This window comes from Giraffa tippelskirchi, chromosome 13, assembly GCF_054371585.1.
Source record: "Giraffa tippelskirchi isolate mGirTip1 chromosome 13, T2T-mGirTip1v1.2.pri, whole genome shotgun sequence".
In the NCBI taxonomy this organism is placed as follows: Eukaryota; Metazoa; Chordata; class Mammalia; order Artiodactyla; family Giraffidae; genus Giraffa; species Giraffa tippelskirchi.
Window position 1 is genome coordinate 32,626,948 of NC_137287.1, and position 21,080 is coordinate 32,648,027.

The following is a 21,080-nucleotide window of genomic DNA, read 5'->3' on the forward strand; positions in this document are numbered from 1 at the left end:
TATCTCCCAGAGTTTGCTCAAATTGATGTCCATTGAGTCGGTGATGTTATCTAACCATCTCACCCTCTGTTGCCCCCTTCTCCTCCTGCCTTCAATCTTTCCCAGCATCAGGGTCTTTTTCAAAGAGTCAGTTCTTAGCATCAGATGGTCAAAGTATTGAAGTTTCAGCCTCAGCACCAGTCCTTCCAATGAACATTCAGGGTTGATTTCCTTTAGGATTGACTGATTTGATCATGGTACACCTACAAAAGTATATCTTACTTTTTCCTGTAACTTTTTTTCTGGGTTGTGTAACCTCGGTGATTGTGATGGTTTCATTCAGTATTCATTCAGTTGATGTTTATGGATTACTTGCTTTGCGACATTATTTGTTGAGCCCCTCCTGTGTGCAGGATACTCTGAAGCTTGTATTCCTTACTTGTAGGATTGAATGTCTTCTATTTGAGCCAAGTTAGTTGAAGTGAAGTGAAGTCACTCAGTTGTGTCCGACTCTTTGCAACCCCATGAACTGTAGCCTGTCAGGCTCCTCTGTCCATGGGGTTTTCCAGGCAAGAATACTGGAGTGGGCTGCCATTTCCTTCTCCAGGGTATCTTCCCAACCCAGGGATCGAACCTGAGTCTCCTGCATTGCAGGCAAACTCTTTACTGGCTGAGCCACAAGGGAAGTCATGAGAGAAGTTAGTTGGGTCTCAATCAAAAAGCCACACTGTCTCCCCCTTAGAGTATTGACTTTGCTGGATGATGTGCCTTTAATGGGTTCCTAGGTTTGCTGCTGCTTTTCTAATTAATAAAAGAAGAAAAACACAAGAGCAGCATTCACAATTCCCTGCACACTCCCAGGGCTCCACGCTTTTAGCACAGCAGGGATTCTGTGTAACAAATTGGAGCAGGGACTCCTGGAATACGTCGTCCCAGGTGAGGAGTTCAGATATCACACGCTGAGAGCTCTGGTTGCATACTTAAATACCAAAGGGGCTTGCTTGGCAAATAGATCAAAGGAATTCCAGAACCTGAGTGCCACAATTTGATTTTCAGAATCAGCCGGAAACTGCAAGCCTGTTAAGAGCTCTTTCTGGGGCATGTGCCAGGCGTGAGGAATTGAAATAGAAGGAGGAGATGCAGTGTCAGGTAATTTCACCCTAGATTCAGGATGAAAACTGGGGGGATTGATCAGGGATGAGCAAATGAAGCTAGCCTGTGCATCTCTTGGGAGGTTGGACAAGATGTTTTCTAGAGGGCTGCGAATTATTTGAAGCAAATTTCAGAGTGTTGCAGCAGATGAATGCAAATCCAGCCTATTTCTCTGGTCCAGATGGTTCCTTATCCTTGTGATGCTCGAAATCAAACATTTGAATGGAAACAGTACTTACGAGGCAGAATAGAGCCAGACTGCACTGCTCCTAGCAGTGTTTCAGCGGCTTAATGGAAAGATAGTTATGCATGCTGAGGGGCATAGGTTAAACATTTGTCTGTATGAACATAAATTAGCACCGATTCTTTCCTCTTCATATCTTTTCAATACCAACTCCTCTATGATCATTTATTCACTCAGCAAAATCTGTTTAAAGCTTTCTGTATGTCCACACAGGTGATACAACAGTGAGCAAGGCCATTCCTGAGTGGATTTGGTGGTCTGTTGCGGGAGGGGAGGTTACGCTTTAGATGTTCACTGAGCACCTACTATGTGAGGCTGGGGAAGAGATGGTATTATGAGCTATTCAAGTTTTAAGTTCTGCCCTCACATAGCTTGAAATGTGACATGAAAGTTAAGATATGTAACTGATACCTAAGACATAGCAATATTCTTCCTCCAATGCACTGTAATTCTCCGTAATTCATTTCGGCAAAATATTTACATCCTATAGGTCTGTCCTAGGGCCAATTTGAGGACCAGGTGACTCAGAATCTGCTTTAAAAACGGATTCCTATGCCACACCTTAGGCAGTGACACTAGATAAAAGTCTATGGGAATAGAACCCTAGAAAACCATGGGTAAATGCATGGAGGCACGGGGCTAGATTTGTGTGTTTGTGTATGCATGTGGTCTTTGATAGGCGTGATGGGTCATCAATAATTAGTTTGGCAACTTGCAGTCTAGTTTGCCAACAAAAATAGGTTTAGAAGCCCAACATGGTCCAGTTTGGCAAGGGTAAGCTATGGCCCTGTGGCAAGCCAACTTGCATACAAGATGGGTTTGGTAGTGAGTTCAGAGTGGACTGGATGCCACAGAATGGCAATTACAGTAACAACTAAATGTATTGGGAGTTCATTGAATGCTGGGTGCTTTTACATCATCACCACCTTTAATCCTCTTAGTCTTTTATGCAGAAGGTACAGTTGTTATCTTCACTACTAGACGAGGAAACCCAAGGCACAACAGAGGTTAAGCAACTTGCCCAAAGTCACCCAGCTTGGAGTTGCAGAGTTGGAATCCTAATGTATTTTATTATTGTCCTTCCTTCCCAATAAAGCTGAGAGGAAAGACTAGACAGTAAGCACACATCATCAGTATGAAAAAATGAGCCAACCTGGCCTTTGGGGAGGACCTTCATTTCCTTGGCATATGTTGGTCATGAGAGTGACCCATGTCACACTCTGGAACCCAAGAATGTGGTTGCTGGCCCTTCCAGGAGGAGGCTCAGGTGATGTTCTCTGGCATGGCTCTGCAGGCAGTTCTCAGATGAGGTTTAAAGAGGTCCAGCAACTACCTCTCTGAGACACCTAGCCCTTCAGAGTTGTCGTGGGTCATCTTTGGGTTGTTAAATCATCCAGTTAAGGAGTTGGGGTTGCCCCCTCCCTTGCCCCCTTTCCTGTGGTTGAGAATTCTGGCCCCATCTGTTGGTATGACATGATTGTATCATTCTAGTAATCTCCTTTCATCTAGGAACTATTCTCAGGATTTTTATTTGCCTCATTTCTGCTATTCTGGCTGCCCAGTGTAAGCAGAGTGCAGCTGTGGATTGCAGTTTTGCTCCTGATAATGTCTCAAGAGGTGATTTGGGGTTTCACAAGCAGAGGTGTGAAAAAGAAGTTTCCTTATGGGAGACCAGAGCATCTAGACCCAAATGCTAAGGCATGCTTTTAGAAGTAAAAGGCCCTGTTCCTCCTTGGGTGGCCCATGGGGCAAGTGGTGGCCTTGATATGTGGCAAAAGCAGCCCTGGGTTTGCAATTCAATCCTGGATCCACCGTTTGTGAGCTGACCCTGGGCAGTCCCTTTAACTCAGCTCCCCCAGGAGTAAAACAAGGGTCTAGTGCTAGGTCGAGCTGGTCCCCCGAGCTGAGAACAGGCCCAGACAGGGAGCACAGGGCCAGAGTGACAAGCCAGGGGTATTCCCAGGGTGGAGAAAGTTAAGAGTGCTTTGTGATCACAGAGAAGCAGAGGAGCGCTAATAAGGTAATTAACACCTTTTCTCTGATGAGCAGCCAGGGAATTATTGAAAGAGATTAAATAGAAACTGTGAAAAGATCCCTGGGCAACTGAGAGGTAAGAGAAAGGTAATAGCCTGTTATCTATGCATAAGGGAATAAATGCATGTTTTATAAGCAGAGAAGGGGTGTTTGTCACCCTTGTTCAGATGTCTTCTTTTCAGACCTTCACACTTGCTTCCTACCACGGGGCATTTGCACATGAAGCTCCCTCTTCATAAGAGGCACTCTTTCTTCTATTCTTCATTTGTTTTTGTTTTGTTTTGACCACACCCCAAGGCATGCAGTATCAAAGTTCCCCGAGCAGGGATCGAACCTGTGTCTCCTGCAATGGAAGTGAAGGTTCTTTACCACCGGACTGCCAAGGAAGTCTCTCTTCTCCTCTTTGCTTAGATCACTTGTACCCCAGCATCCCTTCCTCAGGGAAATCTCTGACCATCTAGATTGTTCAGTTTCCTTCATTGTGGCTTCCTAAAGCACCATAAACTTTCCCTTCAAATCTCAAATGTCAGTAGCAATTTTACATTCATGTAACAGTTTGATTTCCGCTTGTCTCCCACCTGGACCATAAGCTCTGTAGGTGCAGGTTCCATGGCTGTTTTTATTCACCATTGGATCCCCAGCCTTCAGCAAGGTGCATAGTACAGAGATGAATAAACAGTAGGATGAATGAATGAAAGACATACTTGGCATCTGGTCCTTTGTACAGTTCTAGAAAGTTGGTAAAGCTGGAGTTATTTGTCATTCCCATGAAGAAATGGAGAATCAGTGAAATAAAGGGACTTTCCCAAAACGCACACCCTAGAAACCAGAACTCGTATAGAACCCTTGAGAATCCGACACTTTATTCATCTTTGCTTTAAGTATGGGTATCATGTCGCTTATTGCTAAAAATAGTTTAAAAAATTCAGAAAGTAAAATGAGCAAAAATCAATAACAACAAAAAAATGAAAGATAGACAACAAAGGACCATGGATTCTGTTCCAGTTCCTCACTTCAGCGTCAGCCACGTTTGAAGAATGCCTACTTGTTGCAGTTAAGTTGGCTGACATACACCTCTGTGTTCACCTTATTCCAGCCCCTGGGAATAGTTCTGCATCTTGATCACGAGTGGGAGCAAGGAAACCTTCAGCCTTCCTAGGATGACACAGACAACATTAGGGAAAGATGTGGGAACCACGATAGGAATGAGCACTTGGTGCCTGTCTGAGATTTGTCAGCATGATGCCCAAGCCACCCTGCATCGCTGCCCAAAGGTCGTGCAGCCTACTAAGCATCCTGGCTTGTTGAAGTTGGAGGTGGAGATGGAATCTGAATCAGAAGTATCTTCCTTAGTTCTGTGTGACTCAAGGACCTAATTCGCATGGACACACCTGGGCAAGACTCCTAATTCCGTTCAAAAGAAGCCAGTAAACCAAAGCATATGGTTAGGAGATGTCACCACAGCTGTCAGCTCCTTGCAGATGGACAATTCCTGAATCTTAAACTCCAGCCCTGACCTCTTTCCTATCTTCAGACCTGCGTATCTCACTGCCTGTTGCGCTGCCCTACACAGAAGCTTGCAAACAGCCAGTAGTAACTGCATCCTGCGTGTTTCCCCCTTCTTCTCCCAGCACCTGCTCACCCACTTTGCTCACTCATTCATTCAACAAACATTTACTGAGCCACTGCTCTATTTAGGAACGGTGCTAGGTGGCAGGGATACATCTGGCAGAAAGAAAGCAAGGTCCCCCGCCTGTTCTCCACCTTTGTAAGTGACATGCCATTCACCGGGTCAGCCTCCTCAAGTCCTCCCTCTCCTCCACACCCCCAACCTGCCAGTCCAATCAGTTGGTTGCCAAAGCCAATAGGATCTGTCTCCTAAACATCTCTCGAATCTTTCTCCTCCTTTTTATCTCCATTGCCACGATCCAAGCTCGGGTCTTTCCCTCTTCTTCTGGGATCGCATCTGTGGCTTCTTAACCTGCTCTTCCTGCCTCAATTCTCCACCCCCCTCACCCCAAGCTGTTCTTCAAGCTTTAGCTAGGGTGGTCCTTTCAGAAGACAAAAATCTGATCGTGTCATTATCTCTGCTAAAAATCCTTCAGTGGATTCTTCTCATCAGCTGTAAAGAAAAAGGCGGGTCCACAATGAAGAACTGAGGACCCCCATTCGTCAGCATGGTGGGGATCTATTACCGGTGTGGCTTTCTCTCTGGGCGAGTCTGGGAAGCCAATAGCCCCCCACTCTCCATCCTCAATTTTCTCTTGTATAAAATGAGAGGAAAGAGAGCTGTCTTCTGATTTCTCATGGCTTCCACAGAGGTTGCTGTTAAGTATGAAATACATGGGGGTGAAGGGTACTGATGGGGGCTGGAAGGTCAGTGGGCGATGTGTGTTAGCGCTCCTCTTGCCTCTGGGACCCGGAAGCAGGAGTCTCTTATGTGTTCAGTGACCCTGAAGAGGACACACCTCCCTAAGCCTGCCGAGCCCGCACCAAGTGTTATCTGTAGCTGGGAAGCCCTGGGACTGAGCAGACATACAAATGGATCATCATCAATTGTGTTTTTCTCCTTTCAGATAGCAATTTGGAACCCTTTTCAGAGGCTGACATTCAATTTTCCCTTTTATGTCACTTTTCCAGAAAACACTCGAACCATTAATTTTTCTGTTAAAGTCTCTCCATCCTCACCCCCCTTTTTACATTCCTAATTCCTTTTGTGCTTGGAGTTCAATTGTGGCAATGAACTCTGGTCCCAATTAATTCATCCCCTTTTTATTTTGAGCTTCAAGTGGATCTTGGCTTAGCCCTTGTCAGAGGGAACAAACAAATGTTCGCTTTTTGTTGTGTGCCCATACACAAATGTGCACGGGAGAATTGAGCGTTGCCCTGGGAAAGGGGCCACTGGGATTCTGTGTTTGGTCTATGGGTCTCCAAGGGCATGAGAGATGAATAAGGCTGATGCTCTTAAGATGCCTAGAGCTGCATACGTTCCAGGAAGCTCTGTATTCTGTTAGCGTCACAGGGAAGTGATTAGTAAACAGAGTATTATGTCCAAGTAGAATGGGGCAGGTGTGTGGTGCCAAGTCACATGAGTCATGTCTGACTATTTGCGACCCCATGGACTGTAGCCCTCCAGGCTCCTCTGTCCATGGGATTCTCCAGGCAAGAAAATGGGGCAGGTAAGGATTCTAAATCAGTTGGCATTAGTTCAGGACTCATCCTTCTGCTGTAGAAGCATCACTTGTAGAAGAGGCAGCCAGCACTGTGCTGAGAAGGGGCAATCTTTAGGCAATATTTGAATATATGCCTCAGGAACCTGCCTTGGGCCGAGTAAAGAAAGCAAACAATGATGAAGAGGAGGGTGCACATTGCCGGCTGTAGAGCGAGGGCTTTGGAATCCAACAGAATTCACATGAACTCACTTTGATGTTAATACTGTCAACTCCACGGGCTTGTGCTAATGATTAAATCAGATAATGCGGGATAAGGGACTAGCTTGGAATAAATAACTGGTAGCTAGCCTCCACTTGTGGGTCTGTGCTGGCTGCTCTGCGTGCCTGACCTCAGCTAGTCCACCAGGGAGATGGCGATTGCTTTTCCTGTTTCACAGCAGAGAACGTGGAGGCTTAACGATGCTGAGTCGGATTCTCCAGCCCCCAGAGCAGGTCGGCTGCAGAACAGAGGTTTGAGCTCAGATGTGTCTCCTGCCCCAAACCTGTGTGCCATCCACTGCAGCAGGTCACCACCACCACCTGGGATTCTGCCAGGTCTGTACCCATGCAGAGCAGTTACACCATCCTGCTTGAGTGTGTTAAAGAACGGGAAGAACCAAGCCTGCTTGGCAGCCCTGTTGCGAGAAAGCTGTCGTCACTCAAGTGTACGTTCTGTGAGGTCAGGGGTGACTGGTGACCACAAGGCTGCTGGAGAACCTCAGATACCCAGGAAGATCAGGAACACTTGGATGGTCACCTGCGCCCTTCTGGACTCTCCAGAGGCCCTTCCTTCCAGCTGGGCCAGCGCCTCAAGCGACTGTGAGGTCTGAGGACGCCCTGAGGACCCCCCCGTCACACCAGCTGAAAGATTGAAGGGACCTAGAAGAAGCAGCCAGCCTCAGCTACTGGCCCCGCTTGCTTACTTTATTTATTTGTATTGCTATTTTTTAAAATTGTGGTAAAATACAGGTAGCTTAGGATTTAAATGCACAGTTAAATCACATTAAAATGCACAGTTCTGTGACACCTGCCCAGCATTATAACGACCACTATCCACTTCCAGAACCTTCGTCATCCATCAGCAGCCCCTCTCCCTCCTGTCCCCAGCTCCCGGCAACTGCTCACCTTGCTCTGTGTGTGGATTTCCCAGCTGTGGACGAGCCACATAAATGGAGCCAGACAGCAGATGGTCCTTGGCTTCTGACTTCTTTTCCTGAAGTTCTGTGATGGCGTTGGGGGGCAGGGTTCAAAGAAGGGGACTTGGGAGTGAGGTTAGCATTGGGAAGGGAAAGGCTGTGTTCCTCGGCTTGGATACAGGGACTTAGTTGTCATTTTGTCTGGATCTGTTTGGTCCCTGAGTTCTGCCGAGCAAGTAGCTGGTGTGCAGACAACATGGAATACCAGCCCAATCCCTGCATGCCCCCCACCTCCAATTTGTTTTCTGCCTTCAGATCACGAGAGTTTGGGTAGCAGAGGCTTGATTCCTGTTCTCCAGACACTCAGATTTGTTTCCCAGCTCCCTCGTCTCACATCCCCATGCCCACAGCACCCACTTAACCCCCACCTCCCAACTCTGTGGACACGCCCATGACTCAACCAATCTTTCTCACTGAATGTTCTTTCATTCCTCTCCGTTCTCTTACTCACACTTTCATTCACTCATTCCCTCTCTCACCCACACCCCACTTCATCCATTCATTCATTCGCTCTCTTTCCCACAACCCCCTTCATTCATTCCTTCCTTCCCGCTCTCACCCACACCCCACTTCATTCATTCCTTCATTCTCTTTTACCCACAACCTCCTTCCTTCCTTCTTTCTTTCCTACCTCCTTCCCTTACTTACACCTTCAGCTAACGTGTTGTGTTCTGAGCCCCACCAGGTACAAGAGCTGGCCTGGGTGCTGCTCTGCAGAGAGGAATTAACATTAATCTAACTGTGTGGGGACAGATATGTACAGTAGACACTCTGAATACCTGGTGATGAGATCAAGAGTCGCGTGTTCTGGGAGCTCTTGGGGGTGGAGAGGGAGGAGGGGAGAGAGGAGGCAGCAGTGACTGGCTCTGTGGCCGCGGGTGGCACGCCTGTCCCTGTTCCGCAGTTCACAGGGTGCCTGCACATCACCATGCCACAGGTGGCCGGGCATCCCGCCAGGGAACCAGAGTCCCACTGGGTCCATTTTACAGATGGTAACAGAGAGGCTCAGAGGGACTCAGCCACTCACTCTCGTGTGAGAGCAGCAGGGCTAGCCTGCGGGGGTGGGGAGGTGGCTGACTTCCCAGAGAAGTCACGCCCGCACTGGCAGGTGGGCGTGGGCACCACCTAGGTGATGGCGACCTCGCTGTGCCCCCCTGGCTTTGGGTGGCCTGGCACTCCTGGGAGGGGGCGGTTCCCCTGAGGTGAGCCCCTCTGCCTCCCTCCCTCCAGCACAGTTAAGTTCTGACTCACAGCCTCTCCCTGCAAGCACTTTGTCGGATAAGATGATGGGAACGACAGGCTGTGACATGTGGCTGTCTCAGCCGTGAGGCCGATGAAAACACACAGGGGCGAGGATGTCAGACAGCTGACGCCCTCCCCTCCCTTCCCTGGAAGACAGAGTCAGCCTGACGTCACAGCTGAAGGCTCCTGTGGGGTCAGCCTGGAGGTCTGAACCTCTGTTCTGCCAGACACTGGGAGACCTTGGGCATGAGGCCAGCGGCTGCAGCCTCACTGCTCAAAGCTTGGTCTGTGGAGCATCAGCATCAGCGCCACCTGGGAGCTTGTTAGCAATGCCCCAGTCCACACCCACAGAGTCTGAGTCTGCAGCGGAACAAGAGCCCCCCGTGGTTCTGATGCTGATTAAAGTAAAGAAGCATATTTCTCTATATCCTCAACTTCCTGCACTGTTAAATGGGAACAGAAATACATTTCCTAAAAGGTTAGTGTGATGATTAAATGTGCTTAGACCTCTGCTTGGCTGAGGGGGTCACCCTGATTTGCCCAGCACTTAAGGGACTCCAGAGATGCAGGACTTGCCGTTTGAACATTGGGATGAGTTGTCACCTGTGCTTAGCTCGTGCCTGACACAGAGTAAGAGCTCCTTTGAAGTGATGGTGTCGTGTTAGGACATTTAGGAAGTATGTAGGGGAGAGCCCTAAGGGAACTGTCTGTATTTTCATTAATGTTGCACTGGTGGGTTGGAGTATTTTGGGTTTCATTGTAGTCATTGTGGTTAATTCTTTCCTGATGACAACAGCCACGGTGGTCCCAGCTCTCATTAATCAAGCTCGCGGTATGTGCCGAGAACTGTTCATGCATCATCTCATCGCCACAACCTCTTGAAAGCAGGGACTGAAATTTCCTCCCTTTTGAAAATGAGAAAACGCAGCCTCGGAGAGAAGACGGATGTTGCCCAAGACCCTGACATTAGCAAGACGGAGAGCTGAGACTTGAACCGTCTATCATTTGGCATCCGAGACTGTGCCAAATAGACTCTCCAAACACCCAGACTCCCAAACGGAGGAGTGATTTCCTCTGAAGGCTAGGGTTCCAGAGCCGTTCATGGGTATTTCTTAGGGAACATCAGGGCATTTTGAAGAAGACATTTCTACTAAAATGTTTACCACCAGGGCCTTCCCCTTCCGAGTATCATAGGAAAGCCTGGGATTCTCCTTTTTCCAAAATAAAGCTGCCTACTTCAGTCCCCCGGCAGTGCCTCTGTGTGTGACAGCCAGAGACGGGAACTTAATGAACAGGACCTGTTTGCTTTTCCTCCTCGCTGAAACGCTTTAATGACAAGTGATTATTATTGGTGGCAACTTGTCACGTCTTTCCTCTGGGTCATGACAGCGCGGCTGTCAGACTTACTGAGAGGAAGCCAAACTCAGTGGCATATGAAAGAAAAACAAAACAAAATACCCCCAAAATCAAGGAAGGATGAAGAACTCATGCGAGGAAGGGAGATCTATGTGGACAGAGGTGGCTGCCCCTAGGGGAAGAAGCAAGGATCAGAAAAGGGAAGGATGGCAAAGTGACATACTCTACTCTGTAGCCCAGATTCTTCTGATCCAAGTTTGGAAGATGAGTGAAGAATGAGTCACATTATTCTCCATTTTTTTCCCTTCCCTAAAGTGATCAGGAATCTTTGGTTGCCAGTGACAGAAAAGCTAATTCAAATTGGCTTAAGCGAAATGAAGTCACTAACTGGCGATTAACTGGGACATGCAATGCTGCTGCTGCTGTTGCTGCTAAGTCGCTTCAGTTGTATCCAACTCTGTGCGACCCCATAGACGGCAGCCCACCAGGCTCCCCCGTCCCTGGGATTCTTCAGGCAAGAACACTGGAGTGGGTTGCCATTGCCTTCTCCAATGCATGAAAGTGAAAAGTGAAAGTGAAGTTGCTCAGTCGAGTCCGACTCTTAGCGACCCCATGGACTACAGCCTACCAGGCTCCTCTGTCCATGGGATTTTCCAGGCAAGAGTACTGGAGTGGGGTGCCATTGACTTCTCTGGGGACATGCAATGACAACATCCTAATTCTTTCATCTTCTCATACCTAGAAAGACAGTGACATTGTTAACTGTGACACCTGGTTTGGGTATTAAGGAGAATATTACAATTAAAAGTCCAAAATAGCATAGCTATTGTTCAGACGTCCAGGAAAATAACTAGGTGACACTATGGGTGTAGCTCAGCTGGCAAAGAATCCGCCTGCAAGGCAGGAGCCCCTGGTTTGATTCCTGGGTTGAGAAGATCGCCTAAAGAAGGGATAGACTACTCAGTCCAGTATTCTTGGGTTTCTCTGGTGGCTCAGTTGGTAAAGAATCTGCCTGCAATGCAGGAGATCTGGATTTGATCCCTGGGTTAGAAAGATCCCTTGGAGGAGGGCATGGCAACCCACTCCAATATTCTTGCCTGAAGAATCCCCATGGACAGAGGAGCCTGGTGGGCTACAGTCCACGGGGTCGCAAAGAGTTAGACACGATTGAGCGACTAAGCACAGCACAATGACAACAAGCCTTCAGGTATGGCTTGAACAAGGTGCTCAGCAGGTAACTCCAAGTCGCCCATCTCCATCTTGTCCTAACCCTAATTTTTCCCTCTGACTCTGATGACTTCCTTCTGGCAGGATGGTTGCCAGAAATTCTGGCTGAATGTACTTACAGATTTAAATCTAACAGTAAGAGGAACTCTTTCTAATCACTCTCCCACAAATCCCAAGAATCACTCTGATTGTGCCAGTTAGGACGTGTTCCTACCCTTGAACTAATTGCTGGCACTAAGGGAATTGGGTACGCAATTGGTTTGACTGAGAAAAGGGAAATAATGGCTCCCTGTGGAAATTCACGGTGACCAGTGAAAAAGGAGGAAGAGATGCTCAGCGGTCGGAATGGCAAATACCCATGATGTGGCTCAAGGAGGCTTGTGCTTCTTTAAGAAAAAGAATCTGAAAAAAAAAATGGCTTTAGGTGCACAGAGGAAGGTCAGTAGCCCAGTTACACTTGGGACCTCCAAAAAAAGATGTTCTCGTGTACTTGTGTTTATCAGCTCCTTAGAGACCTGACTCAGTGATCTGATGAGGTAGAATTTCCCTCTGGCTTTCTCTGTGAGAATGGGTAGACCTAGCCTCAGACAATCTATAATTGCTAACAACCCTGTTTGGAAGACTTGAATCAGATGGTCACCCGCAGGTTGACGGAGCACTGGGTGAAGCCAGCTTGGGCCTTTGCCACATCCTTGCATAGAAATAAGGGTCTAAATCTCAGCAGGTCTCTCTTCTTGGCCAGCCCTGCTAATGATCCAGAGAGCAGGACTGATCTAAGAGTGAGGATATGGTTCTGATGAACATGGGGGATGCTGGGCTGTCCTGAGCTACTTGCAGCTGGAAGCATGCTGCAAGCATCTCTCCATGCCTCTGTGAAATCTCTCCTCTGGCACTGTGGTATCTGTTAGAGGGAGGGCTTGACTCAGGATGGTGAACTGGGACAAGCTCTGAGAGGCCCCAGCAGACTTGGTTGTCCTCGCCATGCTCTTCAAGGTTAGGGCACCAGGTGACTGAATGATGTAGCAAATAGTTACATGCCTTCCTGCAGCTTCAAGGGAGGTTCCCCCTTGGCAAAGAACAGAATTCCAAAGAGAAAAATGGGGCTGGCTCACATGAGATGCCAACATCCCCAAAGTTCCAGATCCTCTCCCAAGCTAGGAAATACTACTGGTCCCTTTAGCAGAGGAATTCTTTGGAATGAAGTGGACCTAGGAATTAAATCCAGCCCCCTTGCCACGATCTGCAGAGCTCTCACTTTGTCATGTGGGCTCTGCTGCCTGTCCTAAATCTTTTCACCACCCTCTCTCAGCGGATTCAACTGCAACCGTTCTGCTCTTCCTTCTGTTCCCTGACCTGCCAGGCCCTTTCTTACTTTTGTACATGTGGCTCCTTCTGCTTGGAGGGCTCTCCTTACACCCAACCCACTCCTCAGCTTTGCCTGGCTGACAACTCCTCCTTCATTTTCTTTAGATCTGCTCCAAGGTAGCAGACCAGATGATCAAAAAGGGCACTCCCTTTCCCTCCCCCCTTGAACTGGCGCCTCATCTGATATCCTTGAAATCAGCCTACTGATTTCCTTTTTCCTTGTCTATCTCCTCCCATGTGCTGTGCTTAGTTGCTCAGTCATGTCCGACTCTTTGTGACCCCCCCATGGACTGTAGCCAGCTAGTCTCCTCTGTCCATGGGATTCTCCAGGCAAGAATACTAGAATGGGTTGCCATGCTTTCCTCCAGGGCATCTTCCCAACCCAGGGATCAAACCCAGGTCTCCCGCATTGCAGGCAGATTCTTTAGCAACCGAGCTACCAAGCCCATCTCCTCCCGTAAGAATGTAAAGTTCATAAGAGTGGGGATCTTCGCTTTGGAAACCTCCTTCCCTTGATTCTCTTCCCTAGAACAATGCGGGAGTTTGTTAATAGTCACCGAATGAATGAAAGGCAATTCTACATGAATGTCTCTTGCTACAGCAGTAGACCCAACAGGTTCACTCAAGTACATAAAGCAGTAGTCTTCCTCTCTGCTCCCTTTCAGCCTTGCACACTCTGGATGTTACTCCCAGTTTCATTCCCAGAGCCGTGACCCAGTGCCACGCAAGGGGTTGATGAGGACTCAGAAGGGCGTGGGCTCCTGTCCTTGAGAATTCTAGTCTGAAGGGCAGGCGAGATGCGTGCTTCTCAGCACCCAGGCAACCACACAGAGGGATGAGGGGTGGGCTGGAAAGATCACAGTGCTGAAAACTCAGAAGGGGGAATATGTAGGAAGTGGGGCAGTAAGGAGGCCATGGTGGACATGGGATGAGGCTTCACAGTCAAGGTTACCATCTCTCCACCTCTACTAACTTCAGGTCACCTTGACTGAGCCCCTCCAATGTGCCAAGCGCTTTATGTACTTTGTTGTTGTTGTTCAGTTGCTAAGTGGCGTCTGATTCCTTGCGACCCCGTGGACAGCAGCACACCAGGCTCCTCTGTCCTGCACTGTCTCCCGCAGTTTGTTCAAATTCATGTCCATTGAGTCAGTGATGCCATCTAGCCATCTCATCCTCTGCTGCCCCCTTCTCCTTTATGTACATTACCTCTCAAAATACACACAGCAACTCTTTATGGTGGTGACTATTATTACCATTCCCATTTTTCAGATGGGGAAATAGAAACTTAGGTTAAAAAAAAAAAACACCTTACCTTCAGTGAGAAGCAGATTGCAGGCAGGCTGTCAGCAAAGCTGTGTGCCTGCTACATGTGCCCCTTTCCTTGTGGGCTCTCTTTGCAGGAAACAGTTCATACACGATAACATCGTAACACAGCAAAGAGATGCTGAATGAGGAGGCAAGAGACCCTGCCCTGCCCTGTGTCTGTTCCTGCTGTCCCACTGATTTTGTGAGGTTTGTCACAAGTCATCCAAGATTCTGGAACCCCCATTTCCTCACCTTGAAAATAGGGAAGTTGGACTTGGCAGTACCAAGTCTTCCTGTCCATCAACTTTGTTGAATGTTCAGTTGCTAAGTCGTGTCTGACTCTTTGTGACCCCATGGGCAGCAGCACACCAGGCTCCTCTGTCCTGCACTGTCTCCTGCAGTTTGCTCGAACTCATGTCCATTGAGTCAGTGATGCCATCCTACCATCTCATCCTCTGCTGCCCCCTTTTCCTTTTGCCTCCAATCTTTCCCAGCATCGGGGTCTTTTCCTATGAGTCGGCTCTTTGCATCAGGTGGCCAAAGTATTAGCATATTTAGGGGTAAATATATACCCTAGGATTCCTCTATGTGAGATGCTGATTCAGTGGAGATGGCATGGAGCCTGGAAATCTGAAGGTATAAAACCTTCCCCAGGTGAGCTGATACATAACTATAGGGTTGGATGCTGAAGGCTTGGGTTAGTGTTTTCAATCTCGGCTGCACATTAGACTTACCCAAGGGAATTAGATATATTCTGAACCCCATCCCAGACCAACTGATTTGGCATCTTTTGGGGTGGGACTGGTAGGGGTGGGAGAGCATCAGCTTTGAAGATTTTGAGCCTGTTAAAATATGGATAGTGACTGAGAAACCAAATAGTTTATTGTACTTCATATTTTAAGAATCAGTGTAAATAGTCATGTGTGGTCAGTACGTGCTAAGTTGCTTCAGTTGTGTCTGAGTCTTTGCTACTCTGGGGACCAAAGCCCACCAGGCTCCTCTGTCCAGGGGATTCTCCAGGCCGGAATGCTGGAATGGGTTGCCTTTTCTTCCTCCAGGGGATCTTCCCAACCCAGGGATTGAACCTGCATCTCTTATGTCTCCTGCATCAGCAGGCAGGTTCTTTACCACTAGCACCACCTGGGAGCCGGTGGTCAGTAGGTGCTGTATTGGAAACCCAGGTTAGAAGACAGTTGAAGGCCTGGTCGCTTTAGGTGGCTCGTTCCTTGCTCCACCCTAAATTATACTGCCTTCTTTGCAGTTATGTTGCCTAACACCCATCCTTCCCACTTTAGTCTGAGAGGCTAGTGCACAGACTCTGAGTGAAGCACTCAAGTGTTCCTCTCCTGGCCTCTGAATCAAAATTCTCCAGTTACCTTGGACACAGCTACCCTAGCTGGGAACCTAAGAGTCCCCAGAAACTTAAGACTAAACTTCTGATTTGAAGAGAGGGGAGGAAAGAGCCGAGAAAGGTTTTGTTAGGTTATTTTTGACAAATGCTGGTGGACCGGCTCCTGACAAAAGCAAAATGGGAGATAGAGCACAAATCATAAAATGGTCCCCTGGGGTTGCTTGGAGTGGAATTCTGTGTCTGTGGGGGATGGGGCTGGTGTGTTTGGGGGACATGATGGACCGGGGAGTGTGTGAAGACCTCTTTTGGGTTTCTTTACAAGCACACATTACTTGGCTTAGTTAACTCTCTCAGTGATTCAGCTTATCACGTGTTCATGGAGCACCTGACCTCTCACAGGTACTGATGGAGATCCTGAGTCCCAAACGCTTGAGTCCAGACTGTGATGGGGCTGGCGTGTGTTTCCACTTTATCCTGAAGGCTGTTGGAGCTGCTGAAAAATGTAAAGAGGAGGGCCCTGTGGTCCAGCATGAACTTTCGAAAGACAGATCCAGCAGCAGTGTGGAGGATAGGCAGGAGAAAGATGAGGTTGGGATAGGCACTCCAGACGAGAGGCTTCTTCTGTATAGTTAGAAGGAGAACTGCCAAGGGTCTGAACATGAGCAGGCACGACAGGGGAAAGAAAATGAAATAAACCCGTTGGGTGATAAAGATGATATGGATACGGCTTGGCTTGAGAAGTGGTGAACTATAGCCATAAATGAGGGAACAACCTGTCCGTGTCTTCTGAGAGGAGCCAAGTGAGGGACAGAACATAGATCATAGAATGGTCCAATGAATGGAGGCCGCTTGGAGTGGAATATTGTGTTTGTGGGTGATGGAGCTGGTGTGCTTTGGGGAAACGGCCCCTGGGTGTGACTTCCCCACTCAGTTCTGGTCTCCTGCATACCCTGATTGACACCCGATGTGAGGTCATTGCTACTGGTTGCCTATTTCTGAGGGATTTTCTTTTTCCAGTTGGATACCTCAAGAAAGATTAGTGGTGGTATTCACACACACACACACACACACACACACACACACACACACACACACCCCTTTCTCCTGTTCTGCATACCTGGAATCTGGTTCCTGGTAGCTAAGCAACCAGATTTTGGATTTGGATCACCTAGTCTTGAATCCTGCCTCTGCCATGTACTGGTTTTGTGGGTTTGGGCAAGTTACACTCTCTGAGCCAGGGTTTTTACCCTTTGAAAATAATGCTTCCTACTATGTCACATTGTATTATATATAGAGGGGCTTCCCAGGTGGCTCAGTGGTAAAGAACCCACCTGCCAATTCAGGAGACACAGGTTTGATCCCTGGGTTAAGATCGCCTGGAGAAGGAAATGGCAACCCACTCCAGTATTCTTGCCTGGAGAATCCCATGGACAGAGGAGCTTGGTGGGCTACGGTCCGTGGGGTCGCAAAAGAGTCAGACACAACTTAGCGACTACACAACAACAATTGCATATAGAATAACTATTAGTTGTGGTGATGACCATGATGGCGGTGGTGACGAAGATGAGGATGGATGGATGGTAATGCTGAAGGAGATGGTGATGGCAGTAATGTTGTTGATGATGATGGAGGAGGTAGTGGATGGATGATGAGAGGAATAGAGATCCTCTTGTGAAACAGATCCAGCTTACATGTATGTGAGCATTCTATTCATCTGAATCCTCAGGCTCCTCAAGCTTGACATTTCTACTTTTTCTCTCATCCATGAAAAATGAAACAAAATATGCTTACTAGCTCAGTTGATGCACAACAAGAGAGCGGAAAGTACATCAGGGCTTAGCCAGGTGGAAAGCAAATTCCCAAGGAGTCTTTCAAGATCTTTGTCGGGTCCTTTGCAAGATTATGCTTTTTTGTTTTTGGTGCCCACATGGCAGGCAGAGAAAAATAAGCTATGGAAATGGGTTCAGGGTTAACAATAACAGCCAGTTCTCTCTTGCTTCCTGGGGATGAGTTTCCTGCTCGTTTATTTTTCTCACCAAATATTTATTGGTCCCCTACTGTGTGTCAGACATGGCGCTAGGCTTTGAAGATACTAACATGAGCAATGCTCACCCTGCTGCTGAGAGAAGATAGAGGAAAAACAAATAAATCAGCTTTGGCGTTCATATACTCAGGTCACAGAAATTCAGTTTCAGTTGGACTGGCATGGAGCATGAGCACTGTTTTTTTTTTTTTTTTTTTATAACTCTCCAAGTGATTCTCTTGTGCAGCCAGCAGTGAAAGCCACTGGTGTGTGCAAAGTAACACTGGATGACATCTTGCAATAAGTGAGCTGTTGTCAGCGTGGGGCCATGTGGATTTTAGGGAAATAATTTAACCTTCTTCCTGTGTCTTTATGAGAAATGCCATCCACGAGGGTTATAACCACTGGCAGCATCTCATCTCTCGGGTAGTTAGAATCAAAGAGATAATGGACGTGGGTGTCATTTATAGCCTCTAAATGGGTAAGTGTAATGACAGTTGGTTGTAGACTCTATTAAACATCAGACCTTGATCCCGATGGAGTCAGATCTCACCCCGGGAACTCAGCGAGGTCTGGAACATTCTAGAATGACAGTCATGGCAGGACTGGGAACACAGTAGAAAGCAGAATCCCACATTCCCCTGCCCCTCGACTCTGTGTTTGAAATGGTTTGTTCTGCTTCCGCGGAGCTGTGAGCTTGGGGTGGGGGGAACCACTTTTGCTCCAGAACCAAAGTGGGTGTCTGAAATCTGTTCCTCTCCCCTGGTGGCATGCTGCCAAGGAAGCTGGTGCCAGAGCTGGTCAGACTGATCTGTGGAGCCCGAAAGAGGCAGGCTGAGTGATGATGGGAGGAGGTATGTGCATGACGGTCAGCCTCTGCTGTCCAGGTAGGAATCGGAAAGAACGTGCAGGGCCTTGAAACAAAGAGCCATTTGGCACATCGAATGCTAGGCCCCAAGTATGTGGCCAGACTCCCCCATCACCTCCTGCCCGTCCATAGAGCCACCTTTGAACATCCCAAAGCTAAACACAAGCTTTGTCAGTGCCTCGCTGTGCAATTATGCTTTTTAAAAATTTATTTAATTATGCTTTTTAAAAAATTCATTTAATTTAATTGGAGGATAATTACTTTACAATATTGTGATGATTTTTGCCATACATCAGTATGAATCAGCCATAGGTACACATGTGTCCTCTCTCCCTCCGGAACACCCCCCCACCTCCTTCCCCACCCCATCCCTCCAGGTTGTCACAGAGCCCTGGCTTTTACCCTGCGTCATATGTCAGACTCACACTGGTTATCTATTTTACATATGGTCATGTAGATGTTTCAATGCTATCTCAAATCATCCCACCCTCTTCTTCTCCCACTGAGTCCAAAAGTCTGTTCTTTACGTCTGTGTCTCCTTTTGCAAATAATTTCTTGCTTTCATCCCTCTGAGGGGTATACATTGCCTTTGGTCCTCAGTGGTTTTGGAAGTTTTAAGTTTCAGATGCCAATAGAAATGAAAGTGGTGCAGGGTCCACTATGGACTGCCTGAGGTCCATAAAGGACATTAGCCACGGTTTCTCTCCAAAGCATGATTCATCATTTCCTTCTCTTCGTGCAGCCCCTTGGGCTCGGGATGAAAGGGGTGGATGAACTGGTTTTGGAGGGAGGAGGGAACACAAAACTAGCATGTCAGTAGGCCTGGAGATACCATTTTTACATAGAATAAGGATCTGACCCACTTAGGTTTCTGGCAGTGTCCATGTGGTCTAGAGCAGAAGTTCCCAGTCTCTGGAATCTAATGCCTGATGATCTGAGGTGGAGCTGATGTAGTAATAATAGAAATAAAGTGCACGGTAAATGTAATGCACTTGAATCATCCCCAAACCATGCCCACTGTCCTTGGTCTGTGGAAAAATTGTCTTCCATGAAACTGGTCCCTGGTGCCAAAAAGGTTGGAGACCACTGGGAGAACAGAGCATGAGGAGAGGAGTCCCTAAACCGTGGGAATCAGACGTGGATTAAATGAGCCTTTCACTCCTGCTAGTTCATCTTATTCTCACAGCAACCCTGTGGGATGGTGCTCACAATTACCATTTCATAGGCAAAGAAACTCAGATCCAGGAAGTTTAGGTAGTTACCCACGGTCGCATGGCTAGTTGGGCTTCCCCGATGGCTCAGCGGGTAAAGAACCCGCCTGCCAGTGCAGGAGATGTGGGTTCGATCCTTTTGCCTGGAAGATCCCCTCGAGAAGGAAATGCCAACCCGCTCCTGTATTCTTGCCTGGAAAATGCCATGGACAAAGGAGCCTAGTGGGCTACAGTCCAAAGGATCGCAACTGATGACTAGGCACATGGCAGTTAATGGCATGTTAATGCAGAGCCAGGACTTGAGCTCAGATCTGATAGACCCCAGAGCTTGTGCTGTTTCAGCTATAAAGTTTGACTGGTGTGCATGAAGGGGTAGAGTAGAGAGTCTAAATTGAATGTGATAGATCTACGGGAGCCATCGATGACTACAGAGGAGAGGAGAGGTGTATGTTACAGCAGTGTTTTAGGGACTTCAATCAGGCAGCCATGAACAAGGCAAGTTGTTGAGATGCCCAAGTCAGGAGTCAGTTACCAGGACTTCTCTGGTGATCCAGTGGTTGGGAATCCACCTTGCAGTACAGGGACATGTGTTCGGTCCTCAATCAGGGAACTGAGATCCCACATGTCCAACTCTTTGTGGCCCCGTGGACTGTAGCCCGCCAGGCTCCTCCGACCATGGAATTTCCTAGGCAAGATTACTGGAGTGAGTTTCCATTTCCTTCTCCAGGAGATCCTCCTGACCCAGGGATTGAACCCACACCTCCTAGTTGGCAGGTGAATTCTTTATCACTGAGCCACCAGGGAAGCCCTCTTTATCCATAAAGGATACACTGGTATATTTTGGGCATTGGATGGTGGAGTGGTTCCTCAGAATAGTGGGATGAGGATGTGGAAAACTTTTATTTTTTGGACATGACATTCGAGAGTCACACAAAATGCAGGCTTGGATACTGAACTCTCCCCTTTCACGTTGCGTTTAAATCAAGAACATTTCTCTTAGGCTTCATTCACACATCTGTCCCCTTATGCACTCCCTCTCCATTTACTGATGGGTCATGTGCCAAGGCTTCTGCCAGGTTTTGGGGACACAGATGAGGACAGCAATCTTTGCCCTTAAGCAGTTTGCAGCCTTGTTGAGGCATGATTTAAAGTGATTAGTCCATCCAAGAATATTGGATTTTTCCAAAAGCTACTGTAGGGAAAAAGATAATTATCCAAAGTCTTTAAATCTGTTACCCAATTTAATTGATTTAATTAGGTAAAATTCATAGAACTATAATGTTGAAAGGGACCCAGAAGGCATTTATTTCTGTTT

At 47.7% G+C, this 21,080-nt stretch overlaps 1 protein-coding gene across 7 annotated transcripts in view; it reads left to right on the forward strand.

Moving 5' to 3' along the window:
• GRIN2A (glutamate ionotropic receptor NMDA type subunit 2A) overlaps window positions 1-21,080 on the forward strand; it is a 450,066-nt gene that overhangs the window by 245,966 nt on the left and 183,020 nt on the right. Inside the window, exons 1-2 of one of the 7 annotated variants that reach the window (XM_081559282.1) lie at window positions 15,908-16,062; window positions 18,472-18,573. The exons of 4 other annotated variants lie outside the window; for them this stretch is intronic. Coding sequence is in view for 1 of the 3 variants with exons in the window: in XM_081559278.1 (XP_081415404.1) it covers window positions 1,117-1,128 (12 nt within the window). In the remaining 2 variants the exon portion in view is untranslated. Of the gene's footprint in view, window positions 1-1,035; window positions 1,129-15,889; window positions 16,063-18,471; window positions 18,574-21,080 lie in introns of those variants that run through there. 2 more of the 7 variants (XM_081559278.1, XM_081559279.1) reach the window with 2 other exon arrangements.